The 20,946-nt window shown below is 39.1% G+C and overlaps 3 protein-coding genes across 3 annotated transcripts in view; 2 read left to right on the top strand and 1 right to left on the bottom strand.

The window, feature by feature from the left end:
• Positions 1 to 908, bottom strand: part of kdm6a (lysine (K)-specific demethylase 6A) — a 44,240-nt gene extending 43,332 nt beyond the window's left edge. Inside the window, exon 1 of the mRNA XM_042427059.1 lies at positions 3 to 908. Coding sequence (XP_042282993.1) covers positions 3 to 172 — 170 coding nt within the window. The 5' untranslated portion in view covers positions 173 to 908. The remainder of the gene's footprint in view (positions 1 to 2) is intronic.
• Positions 909 to 3,241: 2,333 nt separating this feature from the next.
• fundc1 (FUN14 domain containing 1) lies at positions 3,242 to 6,524 on the top strand. The gene is made up of 5 exons (XM_042427060.1): positions 3,242 to 3,351; positions 3,834 to 3,987; positions 4,883 to 4,958; positions 5,074 to 5,202; positions 5,696 to 6,524. The coding sequence occupies exons 1-5, from the start codon at positions 3,279 to 3,281 to the stop codon at positions 5,771 to 5,773; spliced, it is 510 nt and encodes a 169-aa protein (XP_042282994.1). The 5' UTR covers positions 3,242 to 3,278; the 3' UTR covers positions 5,774 to 6,524.
• A 463-nt stretch (positions 6,525 to 6,987) lies between these two features.
• On the top strand, positions 6,988 to 17,781 carry efhc2 (EF-hand domain (C-terminal) containing 2). The gene is made up of 15 exons (XM_042425877.1): positions 6,988 to 7,130; positions 7,637 to 7,825; positions 8,163 to 8,313; positions 8,586 to 8,809; positions 9,555 to 9,806; positions 10,655 to 10,762; positions 11,404 to 11,542; positions 12,402 to 12,567; positions 12,694 to 12,836; positions 13,307 to 13,503; positions 13,639 to 13,772; positions 14,187 to 14,381; positions 15,449 to 15,541; positions 15,820 to 15,919; positions 17,560 to 17,781. The coding sequence occupies exons 1-15, from the start codon at positions 7,089 to 7,091 to the stop codon at positions 17,686 to 17,688; spliced, it is 2,262 nt and encodes a 753-aa protein (XP_042281811.1). The 5' UTR covers positions 6,988 to 7,088; the 3' UTR covers positions 17,689 to 17,781.
• The last annotated feature ends 3,165 nt before the right edge of the window (positions 17,782 to 20,946 follow it).

Below are 20,946 nucleotides of genomic sequence, written 5' to 3'. Positions count from 1 at the left end.
ACCTGTCAATTCCGAGCAGGCTGTCTTTCTCTTGCGCTGTTAGCTTCGGAAAGTCCTCTTCGATTTCGGTCGCTTTTCCCGACGCCATTTTCTCCTCGTCATTACCAGCAACGCCGAGACTCCGAGCAGCAGCTGAGGCAGCGGCGGTGAGCGACACTCCGCACGATTTCATGGGAAAGAAATGGGGAGAATAAACAGGACCGAGCAACTCCGGCGAAATGCAATAACAACGAAAGTGCCGCACACCTTATCCAGGACTAAAACGGGGCGTAGCGTAATTCTTGCCAAATCCTCAAGGAAATGATCCCTTCAAGTTACCTTCCACCCTCCTCATTGTACATCAAAACACAGCGTATATTCCAGCGCCAATTTATGCATGAAGTTGATGTAATGTTGGGTTTTTACGACTGAGTGTAATTTGATAATATCGCAAACTTCCCCAACCATCGGCTCAAAGTTGTTGTAATTGTGTCACATAGGCAAACGCACGCCGCCGCCGCCGTCGTCACGCCCTCTACTCCGTTTGTCCAATGAACGGCCGGCGTGTGTGGTCACGTGACTGTCTCCAGTTGATGTGTCGCGAACACGCGGACGAACGCGCGCACGCACACATCAAACGGGCACCAAAGACCCACCTCCGAGTCCTGTGATTGGCTCCTCGTGCTCTATTATGATTACGTAACTGCGTTTTAAAGCAACCCATTGGTCAAAACAGCTGTCATGTTTGTATATGGGGGTGGGGGTGCTGTCAAGGGTGCTTGTTGCAACGTTGCACATATACAGTACTTTTGGATGGATACTGGAAAGATTTAAGCTAAATATAGACTATACATGTGTTTTTTTGCAAATAGAGAAGCAATTTTTCATTTGTTTTTTCACTGTGATAATTCGAATTTATTTTGGACAGATATGCAAAACTTAAAAACAAGAAAAACGGGTACTAATGTACAGATTAATGTATTTGATGTGATGTTATATTTTGTGTTCAGTGGACTGGATAGTAACATCAACTAGATAATTCATCTTTTGACCATTCTTGGTTAATTCAACATCAATAAATCGTAATGGTCCAGATCCAAACCCTACTTTCATCAGTTTGTTGTTGAACTCAAGCTGTGAGGAACTTCAATTGAAAATGTGAAAAACAAAAAAGCTACAAGGATTTTCAATATTTTAAAAGAAGTACATTTTATTTAAACTCTAAAAGGACTCACAATGAATAGACTTTGGTCTCCTCTGCTTTGTACAAAGTAGCTTTTTGCTGTTTTTGTATGACACTTGTTATTATCCCTCTTTGTTGATATCATGGCTGATATCAAAAAACTTGTCGGACCATTTGCACTGTGCTGATCCCTGTACATAGACATACTTATTGTACATACATACAGAACAAATATATACATTTTAAATTATTTTAAAATGTATATATTTATTATTAAATATATACATTAAAATTTATTATTAAAAATAAATACATTTATTTAAAAATAAAAAATGATGCAGTGTTCTCATTTATTTGTATTTATATTTTTTAACTGCAAGTCTATATTTTTGTATTTTATGTTATTTACTTATCTGTATATATATATTTCTAACAGCAAAATCACAATTCTTCTCTTTATGTAATTTTTTGTTTGTTTGTTTTTAATTCACACTTGCTTTGGTAATGTAAATGTCTGTTGCCCATGCCAATAAGCCAATTTGAATGGAATAGAAGATAGATACATTGAAATAAACTGAAATTGAATTAGATAGATAGATAGATAGATAGATAGATAGATAGATAGATAGGCAGATAGACAGATAAATATTAATAGCAATGTGGAAGTCAGGGTTAGAGCATCATCAGTTAATATTCTAATATGTATTGAATGTACAACGATTGTAGCACAGTAATATACTATAGCCTACATTTTTATGCATTGTTATCAGTGACTGTGTCAGTGGTCCAGATCTCCATGACATGCTCTCAACAGTGTCTCTTGAGGTATTTGCTGCTTTGTTGTAATGTTTTTGTTTTGTATTTTAGTTAGCTTACCTTTCCACCAATTCAAAAAAAGGATATGAAACTGCATTCTTATCAAATCATTTCTGCACACTGTTTAACATGGGAGACCATGTAATGATTTAAATATTACTTTGTAGTAAATTTAAATTTCTAACATTAGCATTGCAAGGTACAATGTCACTTTCTTGATAGGCATACCAAAAACATAGCTGCTGACCATGAGCTCTTGGCTGATCCTCACAAATCATTTATATATATTCAACACAATTGATAAGCTGAATCATACTTGTGGCATTTTGATTGTGGAGGTTCACCAAAACATTTTCTGAATATTTGTGACAATTCTAAGTGACATTTTAATTACCTGGGTAATTTTGAAAAAAGCTATAATCAAACTCAATTGTAGCTATTGTTAGGCTATTGTTTAAATATACATTAGATATATATATAAGAAATAGGCATTTACTACATTTAGAGAGTACTCCACTGACACACAAAATCAGGACTGAGAAACTCAGACTTTTCTGAGGATGCTGAGTTATCCAATTTGGTGTTTCATAACACAGAAGTACTTCACAATGTAGCAAATAGGGATGCCTCACATCAGCTGAAGTCCGTCATTCATGATGATTAAATTTAAATTTAATGGATATAGATAGAACTAGGTTGTCAGTGCACAGTATTTTTAACTATCACTTGACCAACTCTGTAACCATACAGCTGTCTTGAGTTGTCTGATGATGTGAACACTTGCAAGTCGTAAACACGGAATCTTTACCATCAATTCCATATGACAGGAACAAGGCATACCGGTATGCACTCCTCTTTCATGACAAAAGCAGGTGCCTCCATTACCTACAATGTAACTTGACTCGAGTCACTCTACAGATTCAGTGTGTTGAGCCTCTATAGCCGCAACCCTCAAGAAGATATGAAGAGCAGGCTAAATTGCCTCAAGTGACATCACTTGAGGCAGTTTATTAGCCTTCACACAGCTTCCCCTGGAGCCACAAAAGGCTTTATACAACTATTTTCACACCTGCAGAAGGACTTTCCAAGACCTGTGAACAGACATTGATATGTAAAATTTGTGCAGTTCTCCTTTAAATTTTCTCACTCCACTAAAATCTTTGATCTGACAGTACAGAAATTATTATTGTTGATGTTGTTACTATTTGAGTCTGTCTTTACTGTGTGTGAATAAAGATTTTTTTTTCATTGGCAGAACTACCCCTGCTGTAGTTTCTCTCTTTCTTCGGCCATCCAAATTATGCAAATGACGCCGGACGTGCAGGCAGCTGAGGACAGACCAGCCGTATCCAAAATGGCGAACAGCAACAAGGGTAAGCAGGCCTAAAAACTAATGACATCTCAGTCTGGTCCGGGACACCGGCTGTAGTCTAAGCATTAAACAGTCGGGGAGTTTGTTCTTTAACTTTTACCTTACATGTGTGTATCCATAAAACTTTACGTACATGCCGAGACACAGCCCGTTATATAGCTACTAGCGTCGCGTTTATACGTAACGTCGCTGCAGCTGCAGTTGTCTGATCATGCTAACCATCGTCAGGCCCAAAAACTTTTATCAAGTTACCAATGTAGCTAACAATGACGTTAACGTTACCTCTGTCGTGTTGAAAATCCTGTAATGTTAACATTTGAAATGATACAGTATGTTGCAAACCTTTCACAGTGTTGTTAACGATCGTGGTACTTTGGCAGATTAACTTTAAATAGCTAATATTGTCTTGATTAGCCATTCACCACTGCAGGGAAACCCTCGTCCGCTAACTATACCGTTATTGTTTTTTTCATTTACTTAAAGAGCTGGAAGAGGAGATTTATGACAAGGTTGTAGACCTGACAGAATATGCCAAACGTCAGCGATGGTGGAGCCGTGTTTTTGGGAAAAACTCTGGCCCAGTAGCAGAGAAATACTCCGTGGCCACACAGATAGCCATAGGGGGAGTGAGTGGATGGTAAGTATTGTCATTGGAAAGTCATTGTGCCGCCTTCACGTTATGCTCGTTAACTCTAACCTGACTATGGATAAATAACATACATGACAAAAAAAACCTTTGCAATGGCTCGAAATACCCACTGTACTTACCAATTATGCATATTTATTTAGTTAAAATACAAAATGTGCAGTACATTTCACTCATTACTGTATATTTGAACAGGCTGTATATACTGTACACAACCATCTACTATATGTTTATAAAGTAATGTCAATAATTTATTTATTTTTACAATTTAATATTATCTTAGCACTCCTTGAACTCTTCACCTCTTTGTACCATTTCTCTCTTGTTTACAGTTCACAGAAATGGTTTCACCTGTATATAGTCATTCCTTTTGTATTGTGTTGTTGTTCTGTGTAAGTACATTGAGAGCCATTAAACCAGAGTCAAACACCTTGTATGTGTGAACATACTTGGCCAATAAAGATGATTCTGATTCTGAAAATAGCCCAGTGCTAAATTAGGTACATCAGACATGATCCCCATGGCCTTGGATTATACTCTGGTTTAACTTTCTCTCACCTTGTCCCATGTATCTCCTTTACCCCTTCTGTGCTTCTGAATGGAGAGGGCTGCAGCAGCAGAATGCCTGACAGAACATACTGTATACACTCAATATGCAGCTAATGCTTTAATGAAACTTAGAAAGACAAAGAAAACCAATTCAGTAATCTCTATTTTTAAATGTGAAAACTGTGCATTAGGGATATCAGACCAAACTATGTCTGAGTTGTACATAAGATGTGGGGCCATTCACTGTTACACAAACCCTATAGTGATCATTTTAATGACAGTTGAAGTCATTATGCTAGTTTAACCTTCAAGTTCTGTCCTTGATTTTCTTTTTTAGGTGTGCAGGATATCTCTTCCAGAAGGTTGGAAAGGTTGCTGCTACAGCTGTAGGGGGAGGTCTTCTGTTGCTGCAGGTATTCTCTTATTGCTAAGCATAAACATGTATGCATTAAACCTTTCAACAGAGTGAAACATTTTGACAAATCTGCTTTTCAACTAGTTTTCTCTTGTCGGACTCTCTTTCTCCAGATAGCTAACAACAGTGGATATATCCAAGTGGACTGGAAGAGAGTAGAAAAGGATGTCAACAAAGCCAAGAAGCAATTAAAGAAGGGCACCCACAAAGCAGGTCCAGAGTTAAACACATTTGTTGAGAAGGTGAGGCCTCAACATTTTGTGTATTTCTTTATTTTGATTGGCTAATATACACAGGGCAATAGAAACTTTGCTGTCAGTCTTGTAAGAATATGTTTTCATCCTTTCATGTGGGTCAGATGCTAAACTGATCAAACTATTTTAAAACCGAATAAATGTACTGTTAACTTTCCATACTGTAGAACATATTATGAGCTATAGAATAATTTGCAATGAGCTATTCAAGGATCCTGAACTTTCAGACATCCTATACTTACTTCACATTCAGCTTGAGGTTCATATCTTTGAGCTAACTGTTCCAACATGTCAAGGGTGTTAAACTACAGTTCCTGTGAAAGCACACTTTCCACAAGATACTAATTACATTGCACTTTTTAGTGTGGTTCAGGGTGTCCCTGCACTAGAAGGTTTGTCATTGTTGTTTGAATGTGAGTTATATGTCTGTCACAAAGTGTAACTACTTTATATACTGAAACACAGTTTCTGTCTTTTTCAGTCCACAGAATTTGTGAAGAAAAACATTGTTGTCACAAGTGGTTTCGTCGGAGGCTTCCTGCTTGGCCTGGCATCCTAGGTTCTGCCGAATGAGAAGAGCCTGTATTACTTTGATGTCATGAAAACTATAGGGAAAAGTGATAAATTATTGCTGGTTGTTAAATGTGTTGACAGCAAGCTACCAGTTTCCCATTAGCTTGTAGCTATGTGTTTCTACATAAGCTGCACACCCTTCTGTCTACTTCAATACTGGATCTCCACATGACAAGTACTGTGAGTTATGGATGTGGGACTTCTTGGTTAGACCAGAAAGGCCCCCTTAAAACACTCCACTTCCCAGGCCAAATATTAGCACATATCATGCAAAACATGAAGGCCATCAGAATGTTGCAATATTGTCGTTTATTTATTTTCACCACACTGACATGGTGCCACTATGAAAGGTCACGCACTGTTATTGATGTCCCTTGTTGTGCATTAACCCGAGCAGCTAAGTGCATGTAGATTTAAATTGAACTTCACATGGCTGGTGGTGTCCAAAGGACTCTGTCGATGCCTGTGTTTAATTTTGCAATTCCAGACATCTTAATCAATCAATCAATCATCTTAAGCGTTAAAACTTGAATTTTATTCGTAAGTGCTGAGAGATATATGATTGCTATGCCTCTTTTAGAGGTGCTATATGTCCGACAGGTTATGTCAGCGTCCCTTGCATCTCTTTTTTTTTAAAATGTATTTTGTTAAGCAATAAATTGAAGCTTGAAGTTCTGAAGGCTGTGGTTTGTCTACTATGTAAGTTTGATGAACAAATAAAAATCAGTTGAACTGTATCATTTATTTCATGACATTTTATGTACAATAGTACAAGTTATGCCTTTTTATGTAAGCCATGAATGATTTTAGAGTTGTAGCATGTTGATTATTTGAACTTTCCACAGATTTCTATGCCCATAATTAAACAGTAAATTAAAATATACATGCTTTGCCATGTGTGTGTATATATATATATATATATATATATATATACATACACACACACGCACGGCAAAGCATGTATATATATATGTGTGTGTGTCTGTTTAAGAAATAAAAAATGGCTAGAATTTGTCTTTTTCTCAGAAAGATATGGATACATTTTGGATTCACATTTTGAGGTACCCTGGAGTACATATTTTTCCAGAATGTGTATTTGAGACTTATTTTTGTGGCAAGATCTTAATTAAGTTTAGTTAACATAAGTCTAATATTTCGCTGGTTCCTTCTGTTTATGAACTGTTGCTAAGAGACGCCCCTAAACAAAACGCTTCCATGGTTACCAACGACAGACCGTTGAAAATTCACGCCAACTGATTTAAAGAAGACAAAATAATTAACCTGTTTTAAGTATTACCGCCATGGCTTTACCGTTTCTACCTGGCAGTTCTCCCAACAAACACGTAAGTTTGCTGCATTTGGTTTATTTCACACAAATTTTATTTTGACTTAGTTCAGGAGTTCATTGGGTTCACGGTTCATTGGTTCATTTTGAGCAAAACAGACAATGTTATGTAATTGCTAACTAAGTAACGCCTTATTTAGCAATTTATCTTGCTGGCGTAATGTAGCTACATGGGTTGACAATGGATACAGCAGAAGTGTTTTGATAGAGTAAACAGTAAGAAAGCAGAAGTGACAAAACAGACCGTTAGAAAAAAAATCATTTGTGCCATTATCATTTTTAAATTGCCTCTAAGCTAACGTTACGTCACGGCTTGCTTTGTATACTCTTTGACCTAGGAGATATGTGTAGCATCATGTTTATGATCATTAATATAATTATCATTTCATGTAATGAGCCCATTACAGTTTTCCTAGATTACTGAAAAGTAAAATTTTCACAGAACGTAATAATTCCACTTAATAAATTGACGGTTGAGAAAATGATTTCTCTTCTTTGCTACAGCTGGGGAAGGAGAGATTCCACAAATCCCAACATTTTGACTACTCCAATGGAGTCCCTATGCTGGTGGGGTCTGAGAAGCCAGGCATTGGAGGAGAGCTGTTGATCGGCCAGAGGATTAAACCAAAGTATTCCGTCTACCCCAAAGGAGAGGGCAGTGATTTACCATCATGGGTGGCCTTTGACAAACAGGTGAACTGTTTTTCCCTTCCCAGATAAAAGAAGCATCACTGGGTGGACGCATTGATGCAAGATAATATTAATAATATCAAAGTTTTAATATAAAAGTTTTGTCTCATTCAGTTAATATACAGTATAGTTTATTGTTATTTAGTCTACACTTCCAATGGATTATGTTACTGATCAGTGTTCTTACCAACCCTGCATTAGCACTAACATTTGCGCTCACTGTAAAGTCATAAAGGAAACCTTGAAAAGCCAATAATCAATTAAATTTAGGTGTTTACATTATGTCTTCCAGCTGTAATTTGGTCAATCTCATTCACAAAAGTCCACTTTGTTCCTCCAGGCTCTGTGTTTTGAAGCATACTCTCAGGAGGCTGTGCCTGAGGCTCAGAATGAGACATACAGAATCAGAAAGTGTAAGATCTACTTCTACCTGGAAGATGATACCATACAGGTGGTCGAGCCAGAGTACAAGAACAGTGGCATCCCTCAAGGTGAAAAAGGATGGTTACCTGTCTTACTGTGATGTCACTGGAAAACTCTTGTGACTGTAGCTTAAGTGAACATATATACATTTTTTTTTATTTGTGCATGATTTCAAATTGTAGCTTGGCCATGAAAATCACTTTTCTGCATTGAATATTACAACTGACTAAATTATAAATTAGCCAAAGTAAACAACAATCACGCTCCATTGAGATATGACAAGCAGTTTAATACCTATTTTTTTTTATCATGATTTATATGATGTTGTTCTCTGTGACAGGAACACTTATCCGTCGTCAACGTATCCCACTGCCTCCCCCAAACGATGACCATTTCTACAGCATTTTCCATTTCAACATTAACCAACAGATGGTGCTGTACTCTCACACATTCACTCTGACCAACTGTGACACCTTTACAAGGAACTTTCTCACAAAACTTGGGGTGCGCATTAATGACCCCACCACTGTCCCTGATGATCCCTACAGCAACCACCGGGAACAGGTAGGCTTTGAAGTTAGATCATTGTTTTCCCTCTAGGCATTCTCATTAAAATAACACAACAGAATCAAGTATTACATATAACATGAATTAAAACCAAAGTAAAAAAAATATCACCAAAAACAAGAAAATTGTTATGCCGCTCTAAATAATGAGAATCAGGTCACATGTGAGTTTTTTCAGATGAGGGACACAACTACATATAGTTTCACTGTAAATCAATTTGTCAATCTATATTTTGTAAATACTTGATTAATAATTTAGCTTATAGAACATCTAATCATGGCATATGACCTTCAAAGCGATGTTTTAAGCTGCCTATTTTGTCATGCAAAAACCAAAGAGCATTTACTGATGTAAAACAACTGTATATTATCACACTGGAGGTGCTGGAACCAGCAAATGTTTGAGATTTTTGGGGGCAATTATTCACTTTAATAATAGGGGTTTATTTGTTGTTTTTGTGTTTTAGTATTTTTAATTTTTTGGATCAAGTAATCATGTAATCAGCTTATCATTTCAACATTGCTGCCCTGCTGATGGTGATGCCCAATTCAAAAAATACTAATACCTAACATTGAAGAAAATTATTGCCAAAACAAAAAAAAGTTTTTTTTTTATTGGTGTGGAGTGACAGTACATAACGACAGAAGTAGAGACAAAAAAAAAAATGTCAACAGAAATTCCAGGTCTCATATGCATGTTTGATGGTATCAGTTACTCTTCTTTCAAATCTTCCCTCATCCAGATTGAGAAAAGTATGAGGCCACTTCGGCCGTATGAGAGGCGCGACACTCTGAAGCAGTTCTTGGACCATGACCGCAAAGTCCTGCGCTTCTTCTGCTTCTGGGATGACACAGAGACTGTGTTCGGGGACCTGCGGGAGCTCATAATGCACTACTTCCTGGCTGATGACACCATAGAGATCCATGAGGTCATCTCCCCAAACTCTGGGAGAGATACTGTGCCCAAATTCCTCCGCCGCAGCAAACTGCCTAAGGTGAGGCATCACGAAAGGAGTAGTTCAAAGAGAGTCCCCTGGGAGTGGGGAGAGGAGGGTTAATAAATATTAGAAAAACTTGAATTCATACTGGTCATGGAAATTCATGAATAGTTTAGAATTTAGAGGTAAAAAAATCCCAGACAGGAAAAGTCTGAAAATTTGATAAATTCACAAGGAATGTAAGGAAAATGTAGGTAGTACATGAACGTTGCAGAATATATTTCACAGTTTGTTTCATAAATTTTGGCACATTCAGTTTTTACCATTAGCACATTTTTGCATTTATTGGTGGTTCTTCCAAACCTAGAGGTTTGCAGTGCCTCTCTTTCTGGTTGGATGACTTCTTTTCATCTCTCTCCCACCATCCCTCCCTTCACCGAGACCTCATTCACTCTGACAGGACTGCTGTAGCATCCAGTCCCCCTCAAGCATTTTGGCTTTCTCCTCCAGTTACTGACTGAAGTCTAATTCATCTTGAAAGACAGCCAGGCCTCAATCACATGTGTGTGTGTGTGTGTGTGTTTTCAGTCCAGTAATTTTGTTTATTCTGATGCCTTTGATTAAATGTCAGCCCTAAAGGTTGACCACAATCCACCATCCAATGGGAAATCATCACCCCCTTAATGACAGATCACTTCTTTATTCTGTCAGTCTGTCTCACCTCACTCTCCCTCTTTTATTTTTTCAGTCCCTTCCCCCTCTCTCATTTCTCTTTCTTCCGGTAAATTTAAGGTGTGTGCATCTGTGTTTGCATGCAGAATGGTCGGTTTTATGAAGATGTTGTAAAACATGTTTTGTGTAACAGTTTCTGCCTTTTTCTGCCATTTTTTGTTATTTCTTTACAGCATGCTCCATCACAAATTAAGCAGCCTGGAGCGCTCGCGGACCGTACAGTGCTCAATGTGTTTGCCTCCACGAGTCAGGGGAAACACTACATACTGGACAGCCTCAAAGTATGTCCTGTCTCAACCACGCTCACACTGAATATCGTGCTGACATGAAAGCAAGTAAAAGAAATGATAAATGAAAAATGAAATGATATTTGAGGGATCTCAAAGAGTCTTGGCAGCAAGGGAGACGGTCCTGTAACCTAGAGGTTGCAGCATTGGCAGTACGGCTCAAACAAGCTACACTACATGTCCAAAAGTATGTAGACATCCTATTTCAATTTATGGAAATGTTATTTTCATATCAATTTTAGTTCTAATTATGTCTGTGAGTCATGCCTTATCATCCAACATCAGTGCCAAATCTCGCTAATGTTCTTTCAGCTGGATGGGAGCAAATCCCTGCATCCAGGTTCCAAAGTCTTGTTGAAATCTTTCCTTGATGAGTGGAGGCGGTTATAGCAGCAATTGATTATGGAATAAGATAATCAACACTCACATATGGGTATAATGCTGGGGTGTCCACATACTTTTGGCCATATAGTGTATTGTGTGAGCTTGTACCAGAAACTCAACGTTCACAGGTTTGAACACAGTGATTTTTAGCAGTCATGCAACCTCTCAAATAAGTGTTAGTTTAGCTAAATTTAATATCTTCAACAAGTGTTTTCTCAGATGTGGTGTCCGCTCTCTTTTGTTTCCTGCAGACAGGAGCCGTCCATGAGGAGTTTTATAAGGCCTGTGATCTGATGGTTGGTGGGGAGGTGAATGTGTGGGGCAGGAGAGTGATTATCTCTGACTGTGATGACTTCACCAAAGACTACTATCGCTCCAATTATGGCATAGGTAATCAGTATTGTAATGTTGTTTTTTTTTTAAATTTTAAGAGTGGTCTCAAAAGTGTTTGTATCTGTACAAAAAAGCAAACCTGATGTGATATAACAAATGTAATTTAATTATTCACATAGACTTTTCCTCATCCTATGGCAGTTGACATTTAAATCTTTAGTTTTCTGTTCTTCTGTTTTCATGCCTGCATTATATCAATTTTACCACCTGGGGGCAGTAAGAGCAAAGATCATCAAGGGCTAGTACCTTCCTGAATAACTGAATCCTGAGTCTTACGACACAGCAAATCTTCGCTCATGAAATATTTGTTCATAATGTAGTTTTGGAAATAAGTACTATGACAAGTGAAGGTACCCCTGTAACAGAATGTATGTTTTGTGCCACTTAGTGGCCTGTATGTAAGGTTTTAGTCCCCTTGGTCAGTCCTTGATTGATGGATATTCTACATAGAAGCAATAACAAAGTTCAGCACCACTGTCTGACCGACATTAGATACTAGGGCCCTCCAGTGCTTGTATTTCTCCCTGTCTACACAGTCAAAGGCATTGGGGACCACAAAAGGCACACTGCTCCCCAGCAGTAGTAACCCAAGCTGGGCTGGGGTGTGTCTGCCACCCTGGGCAGGTTTTGGGGCTCGCTGCATTAGTCACAGTAGTAACCCAGGCGAGGCCCCCAGTGATGGAAGGTCCTGTCTGACTCTCAGCAGTCAGAGGTCAGTTCAGGGTCACCGTCAGCCCTGGCTGCTGTGCTCCTACATGGATGGATTACCTGCCGCCCTCTGATCATTTCAACTCTCCTCCTGGATTTCTTTCTTCATTTAAGTGTTTTGTCTTTTTTTTCTCCTTCTTCCTTCCAGAGGACTTTACTCCAGTGCAGTACAAAGCTCCCCCACTCCCTAAGCCCCCGAGGCCTATGCCCCCCTATAACGGCTTTGGCTCAGAAGAGGACTCGCTAAGCTCCTGCCAGGGCCTGCTGCCCAAGCCCCCACAGAAAGATTTCCGCAAATTTATGGAGAAAGACAGGTTGGATGACTTGCGGTCACAGCCACAATCAAATTACACACTGAAATACCTGTGTCTGTGTGTGAGTGCGTATATGTTTGTGTGTCAGTGGTGGCCCCCATCTCTCATGTGTATATGTCCCTCTAGATGTGGCCTAGACAGTAATGTGCTGAACTTCCGTGCTAAGATGGTGACCAATGATGAGGTTGACAGAGACAGAGTGTTCATCATCTCCCTCTACCTCTGCGATGACTCCATCAGTGTGTTTGAACGCTCTCAGAGGAATTCAGGTAGAAATGTCTGGACCATAGGCAGAACTGCTCCCAGGACTTAGATACAAATCTATGACTCTCGTGGCAAGCATTTTATTTGTCAGATTCAGTTTCCATTTCCAGAATCTTTTCAAAACAGATGACATTTAGCTCACACACCTACTTTTTCAGGGATGGAAATGTTCCAATCAACGTAAATCAGCATTTGACAGTATTTATTACAGTGCAAGATGAATAGTATGTCATGGCTTCAGGGACTTTTCAGCATGATCTCAAAATGTGATATCCAACCAATGATGAAAACAATATGAGTAGACATTTAGATTTAGTATAGATTTGAATTGAATTCATAAGTTAGAACATGTTTAAAAGGTTATTTATGTTCATTTTCAATCAATCTAAAAGAACAATGTTCCAACAGAATCAGTAAAATCAAGAACTCACACTTTTTTCTTTTGTCCCTCCCTCTCTCACACATTGTGTACCAGGTGTGCTCGGGGGTAAGTTTCTGGAGCGCCGTCGTGTAAAGAAGCCAGGCCAGGAGTTGTTTAAGAGCCAGCTGTCTGAGTACTTTACAGCTCAGGATCTGTACGTCGGAACTACCCTCTGCATCAACAACAAGAACTTCCAACTTCTGGATGCAGATGAATACACCTTCAACTACATGGAGCAACATGCTGAGGAGGTGGGGAAGGAACTGGGGAAGCCTCCAAACCATCACCTGTTAGCTGTGTATTGCTATCAAACAGTTATCTTTTCCTTTGGGGTTAATTAATTCTATGTGATTAAAGATTGTATGTTTGTGTTTAATTGTCTAAAGTTCCCGAAAGCCAACATGGGCAACATCCTTAGTAAACTACGCTTGGTTCCGGAGGAGAAACAGAGTGAGATCAGGAAGTTTCTGGCTCTCAGTGATCCCAGCAACACTGGCTTCATATCCTATGAGTCATTCAGGTACAGTAGCACAGCAAAAAAAACATAAGTGGACAAAAAACTCAAAATTAGGTCCACTCAATATGTATATAAGATCTAACATGTAAGATCTGATGACCCAAAACCTCCTTCACAGGTGCTCAGATGGTGATGATAAAGTGTAATGCTAATAACAATTCTACATTAGTACAACCAGGAATAACAGTGTCACAGGAAGCTTGGATAGTGACATAGAGATACAAATGATATCAGATAATTCAAAGAATGCAAATATTACAAGAGGAGGTGACTTGCTTGGTAATCTGCTCCTTGCAAAGGAAGTAAATGAAAATTCTTCACACATTGGAGTTACAGTTGGGAGTGTGAGATCTTATGTCCTATCAATTTGTATGTGTTATTTTCATGTGTGCATGCGTGTGATTGCATGCACCACAGGGGCCTGCTGATGGGTCTGGAGTGCGGGCTGTCAGAGCATGAGGTGCTGGTGCTGGGCCGATGTTTCTCAGTGCGCGAACAGCCTGAGGTGGACGTAGGGCTGATGCTGGCTGTGGCCCAGGACTTCCTCAAGAAGAAGCACTTTGAAGAGCTCCCTGACATGGCTAGAGCCTTCATACACCATGACCGACACAAGTAGGCGGGTTCACACGCACCACACACACGCAGGAAAACACACAGATGTTTGCTTGAGACAAAATACTGTTGCAACAGGAACACACAGGCACAAACATGCACAGGGAGATAGCGCCACAAGACATCAATCGTGCAGTCAGTGGCCCCATATCTCAGAGCAACGATTAGTTCCAGCAGTGCAAGAGTGGAGCATTGGAACCAGATGGACCCTAAAGACCTGTATGGCATGTAGCTTTGCAGGCCAGAAAGGACACACACACACTTGTTTTTTCTCTGTGTTTCTTCCCATCTGTCGCCTTCCTTCTTTGCTTCCTTTTTGTGCATAAAATCACATGTTTACAGTTTTTTACAATTTGTTACACACATTTCTCAATACTGAGTTGACTTTTTCAAAACTCTTCTCTCTCTCCCTTTCAAAACTGTAATTCATGTACACTATATACAATCCTCCCATCCATATGCAGGAGACCTGTAACGTGGGTTGGGTTATCTGAAGCAAATGAATGGTCAACGGTGCCACAAGGTCAAGCTGGCTTGTCTGTTTATGTGGCCGCGTTGACACACTCAGTTAGTGTCAGATTGTTCATCATCATCCCTGTAATGAAGATGGCATGACAAGAATGTCTGGCATCACTGTGGAAAACAACTGTGGTCATAGAGGACAAGCATCCTCTGCTTCACACACTCATCGTCCTTGTACAAATTCAGTTTTGGACATTTTCTATAAACACTACATTGATGCAGTATAAGTGGTAGCTTTTTTTACATTTCAACAAAGGCCAGCTCATGTTGCTGCAGATGGCATATATGCTGCCCTGATAGTACTGACTAATGATGACATCCTGCTCAGCAGTTGTCAAAATGAAGTTTGCATGAAGTTATCAAAATATCCAGAGTGTGGATTATTTTCAGTTTAAAGTAGATTCAAGCCTCTAAGGAGCTTACGTATTTTCTTTGAGGATCATTCAAATATCCCAATACAAACAGACAAGAAGCTTGATGTGGGTCCAAATCCCTACAGCAGTTTGACTTGGCTTTTTTCTTATGCTGGATACCTGTGTCTCCAGAACCGGCCGACTCTCCACCAAAGAGACAAGGACCATCTGTAAGGCCTTCCAGCTTCCCCTGCCTGAGAACCTGCTCGGAAGTCTGCTTAGGAAGTAAGAGCCCACTAATCACAGCCCAGTTCAGGTTTCAACAGTTCAAGGTCCCACAGCATTTTTAGAATGATTTTGAATTATTCATTTCTGCTGATTATAAAATATAGGCCAGTTCTTTGCCAAGAAAATTTTTTCTTGGCATACCTGAAAAATCTCTGAACCAGTATTAAAGATGAATACCACTAAAACTAACCACTGGAACAACTGCATCTTTGTTATCTAAAGGTTTCTACGTAGTATGTACGTCCAGTTTTAATGTGGATGCATGTCTGCTGTAGGTTTGCAGATGGAGACGAGGTTGACTACCATGCCTTCCTGGCTGGCATTAACTGGGTAGAGCACCCTTCTCCCCCAGTAATGCCAGAAGACATCTTAAAGGTAAGAGAGAGGAACATTAGTAATGGTGATATATAAGATAAAAGCAGCAGAATAGTGGATATAGAAAAAGGGGTAACTTTTTCAGATGAGAATGAATCAGGAAAAACACAGTAAGTGATTCACAGTGTGTGCAGAGATTTTTAAATAGTTGTAATTGAAAATCAATCTACATCTTACATCTTATCTGTGATGACTCAGTAGGTAAGTGTGCCAAAAGCAGAATCAAGTGAGTGGAAAGAAATGGTAAAAAAGGACACAAGAACAATTTATTGTGCATGGAAAATAACTTGAGACATGCACACACACACACACACAGGTGGTCAGAAAGGAAGGAAGTAGCTCCTTTGTTCTTCTTTCTTGCATTTGTATCTTTCCAATGTAATGCTGATTTTGCATGCTATGCCTCAGCCAAAGCTAAACTGAAACAGGTGAGCAGGAGAGACACACACCATGGCATGACAACAAAGGGAGACCAGCATGGACAGAATAAATCAATCAATCAATCAATCAATCAATCAATCAATCAGTCAGTCAAACTTTATTTATAAAGCACCTTTCAAACAAATCAAATGCAATTCAAAGTGCTTTACAAGGGACTGACAAAACATAGGATGTTATAATAAAAGATTAATAATAAAAGATAATACAAGCAATAAAAATAATGTGAAATAACAATGAGATGTTAATAAAATAAAATAGAATAAAATGAATAATGATCAACAATAAAATGTTGATAAAACAAAAATAAAATATAAATAAATAAAATTATAAAACACTACATAAAGCCAGACTAAATAGATGGTTTTTAGTTTACATTTAAAAATGTCAATATATGTTTAAGCTCCTCTCAGATCAATTTATTGTGCATGGAAAATGACAGAATGAGCGTGGACTGAATGTGTGTGTGTGTGTGTGTGTGTGTGTGTGTGTGTGTGTGTGTGTGCGCGCGCGCGCGCTGACCCAGCACTTACTTAATTCTAAATTTTCCTCTGTTACTGGTTTCCAGCTGCTCTTTGCTTTGTCCAGGTTCTAAGCCCAAACTAGTCTCTCAGTCTCTGCTCAGCTACTCTGCCTTCCTCACAAAGCTCCAAGATAAACCCCCAAGAAGACTGAAAATTTGCCCCTGAACCTCGTGCTGCACAGTATCACAAGTATTCTGTCTCAAAGTGAACACTTGACAGGAGTGTCATGTTGATTGCCCCTAACTGACTAACTGGGTCCTGGGTACCTTTTTTGTCTTTGCTGCAATCCATATGCTTTTTAGTATTGCTAATTTTCATGTTATCTATTATTTTCTATTGGCTCTTGTGCACTAGTCTTAAAAGAAGCTCTGTTTTCTGGGTATGAGGTTTAACCACTGTAATGGAGGTTAAGGACAACCCTATTTTTAACTACTTTTAAACAAGTCAATGACAATTAGATAAACACTGACAATTTAATGTGCTTTTCAAGTTGTATAAATTACATGAAACAAATAATTAGACAATACAAGAGAGATCTATGACAGAGAAAGAATAACAAAGTCACAGTATTAAAAGTTATGTATGGATAGTAAAACCAAAGTAGAGACTAAAAGATAAATTACTGGCAACAAGTATTTTAATGTTGTTTAGTGAGCTGTGTGTTCCTGTCGTCTCCAGTTTGATCTGAACTCGAGGTTTGAGGACAATGGATCTGCACTGAAAAACGTCAACTACACTGCCCTGCTGCATGACGTATTCATCAGCGTCTCCAACAACGATGACCCAACAGCCATCACCTCAGCATAGACACACACAAGGAGGTGAAACGATTCTGCGTCACTAATACATACATGTACTACTCGCTCCTTAAGTAAAGAACATGGCACATCAGCTAACCAACATCTGTGTTTTCATGGTGTTTTATAATGGAGATGTGTAAAACTACACAGGGGGGTGCAAAGTGTGTGCGTAATTTGTAGTTTGTAGTTTGTTTTCCTGTATATCAATAATTTAGCAGTAGTGGTCTGTTCAACTGCAAGCTAACATAATCCAGTTAACTTGAAAATTGACGCTTTAGGGTGGGAAAGTTTTAGAACACAGATGCTTTTTGATGTGCTTGTGTGTTTACATGAGTTGTTGTCAATCCCTAAACGACAGTAAAAGACACAAGGCGTTAAAGCAGAACCATATTGCAGCTCTGGGCAGTGCACACATTATGATTACAGGGTATTACGCTATATCCTCCAGCACTGTGCTAAGTTGATAAGGGAGAAAATTGCCCTTTGAATGAATGATGTGTGCTATATGCTGACGGTATGCTGGCTAAAACCTCCAGCAAGACAGAAGCCATCCATACTGTCAGCCCACAGCTGTGGAAACCAGACATACTGTAGATAAGCTCTAGAGAGTCCAAAAGCCAGAATGTCTATCCAGGTCACCGAGACCACATTTCTTTATCATCAGAGCTAAATCTCATGTGTGGAGCTGGAAACGTAGAATCATAGAATAGTTATTTTATTTCCTTTCTGTTTCCTTTTATCGCTGAAGAACACTTGATTGATATTCTTTGAGTCTTTTTTCTTTATCATGGGTTTATTGTTGATGATGTTCAGTTATATTAAACAGAGATAAAATATAAGGGAGAATATTGTTAAAGGTTAAAGGAACTTCGCCCTCAATATGTGTTTGGCTATCTGTGTGTGACGGTCACTGTGAGACTATAAAAAAAACACAGGTGGGTCAGGTTGAGGCACCACTGTAATCAGAGCCTGCATGGCAAATTCTGGTAAGGGGATAAGTCAAACATTAGGTAATCAAGCACCCAAATCCCCTCCATATAACCAGCGCACACATACACACTCACATCAAACACACACCCCTCCTGACTCACCCCCTTCACACTTAGCACAGAAACAGTGCATTACATCACCCAGGGCATTATCAGGTCCTCAGCGTCTGCTTTCGCACGTACTAAAATATTAGCTTCCCCCAGTCACCCACTACCAAAACACAAAGGGTGATGTTGATGCGGTTGGTGGTGACGGGGAGCTTCCTCGGTGCATACTTAGCCTTTTTTTTTTTGCCATTCTAAAACACAGTGTGTGAGAGAAAGAGAGAGAGAGAGAGAGAGAGAGAGAGAGAGAGAGAGAGAGAGAGAGAGAGAGAGAGAGGGGGAGAGAACAGTGAGGGAGGTACTTCCACACCCCCCTCCTCATCCAACCCTCCTTCTCTTCCTGTCAGTCTCTGTCTCTTTGCTTCACACACCCACACATCCCATTTTCTGCCATGTCATGCTCTGTGGCACAGCAACAGAAAATTGTGCGAATTGCATCCTCATCATTGGTCTTTGTAATCTGGTTGCGATATATAATGTACAGAATATCATTTAGGATTAGATCGGTATGTTGTTTTTCATATATACTGTTAATTATAGGATAAGACTGACATTATTATCTATTTGTCGTTCTATAAATAAATCCCATGAAAAGACCGAAGCCAACAACATGTTAGTCCATCTCTCAATACTTTCTAAATATCCGGCCCTGTCCGTGGCTCTCAGCACCAAGCTGTATCAATATATGGTTTTAAAGTTTTTAAAAAGGGTAAATATTTTCCTAAAACAGCTGGGCACTGTAATCTTTAGCAAACGTTACTCAAACAGGAGTAAATAGTGCATTTGTTTGGGATTATTTTCAGTTGCAGATTTGATGCCTACGTACAGCAGCAGGACAGTGTATTTGGGACTGAGTCAAAACAACAGTGTCACAGTGCAGCTCATTGGCATGTTTTCAACAGTTTTTGGACAACAATGGGGTCTATTACACACAGGAATAAGCTATATCAGGCTTGGATAAACACTTGGTAGTAGGATCAATTCATGGATGGTTTTGATCTTTTCATGGGATTTGTTGACAACGAGGCAAATGTAGAATATCACCAGCCTTATCTTTTAATAAATATGTCTTTGTTAATTAGGATATACAGGACATCCTGGTGGTTGAGTAGCTCATACCATGTAACGTATGAACATTCTTTCAAATAAAGGCAAAAATACCATAAACATAGTCTAAACAAAGAAATTCAGGCCTTAAACTACATGATTCTAATGCAACATTGATCTGGTTTCGCATAAAGGATTGCTTCAGTGCGATTATCTTTTTAACGGAGAATGTTGACATGTTTGTATTTGTACTAGTATCAGCCTTTAAGAAATCATTTTTTCCTACGGAAACTACCACGCTGACTAACATGGGAATCGAAACTTTAAACGGGGATAAAACGAGCATGAATCACACTCCCTGACGGTGTCTCCTCTCAGCATGCCATGTTTTGTTGATGCAGTTTGAGAGACTACTTTCTGTTGTTTCTGTCTCTGCTCAGCAGAAAGAGAACATGGAGGCTTGTTGTAAAGAGTCTGGTTCTCTTGTTTTGCTCCCATTCCACTTTACTGCTGTTCTGCTCAGGACCACTGCACTGTAAAAACTGATATACAGGAAGGTCATAAATGTCTCTGGGGTTAAGAGGATCCGCGTGTGTTTGTGTTCTTGCAAGTATGTGTGTGTGCGCACGCATGCGGATGTGCGTGATGGGCTTAATGCAAGTCTGATGGAGTCATGGCTAATCTATGAAGTCTAAACAGATATCTGAGAACAAGAGGGGAAAAGTCTCTGTTTACTGGCTGCATGCCCCTCTTTTCTCATGACAACAAATCCTAAACCTGGAAGTGCACAGACACAAACAAACACATCACAGAACACCTGCGTGCAGAGGTTTTTCTCAGAACTGTTCTCCCAGAGCAGCAATGTTGGCCCTACACTTCACTCTGAATAAACTTCTAGTAGGCTAATTGATGTCATGTCGTGAGTCTTGTTTTAATTTGATCGCTCCAATTGATTGTTACGCAATTTAAATATCTCATTCGGGGTAGTTTTTGAGCAAGTAAATTTGACATATTTCTACATTTAAAATTGATTTGCACAGTTTGTTTCTTAATTGATCACAAACAAAAATGTTGGCCTGTTTTTAGAAATTTTGACATTTAATAGCATCAGAAAACACTCTTAA

Source organism: Thunnus maccoyii, chromosome 11, assembly GCF_910596095.1.
Source record: "Thunnus maccoyii chromosome 11, fThuMac1.1, whole genome shotgun sequence".
NCBI lineage: Eukaryota > Metazoa > Chordata > Actinopteri > Scombriformes > Scombridae > Thunnus > Thunnus maccoyii.
The sequence above is the reverse complement of the archived record's forward strand: the minus strand, read 5'-3'. Positions and strand labels throughout refer to the sequence as shown.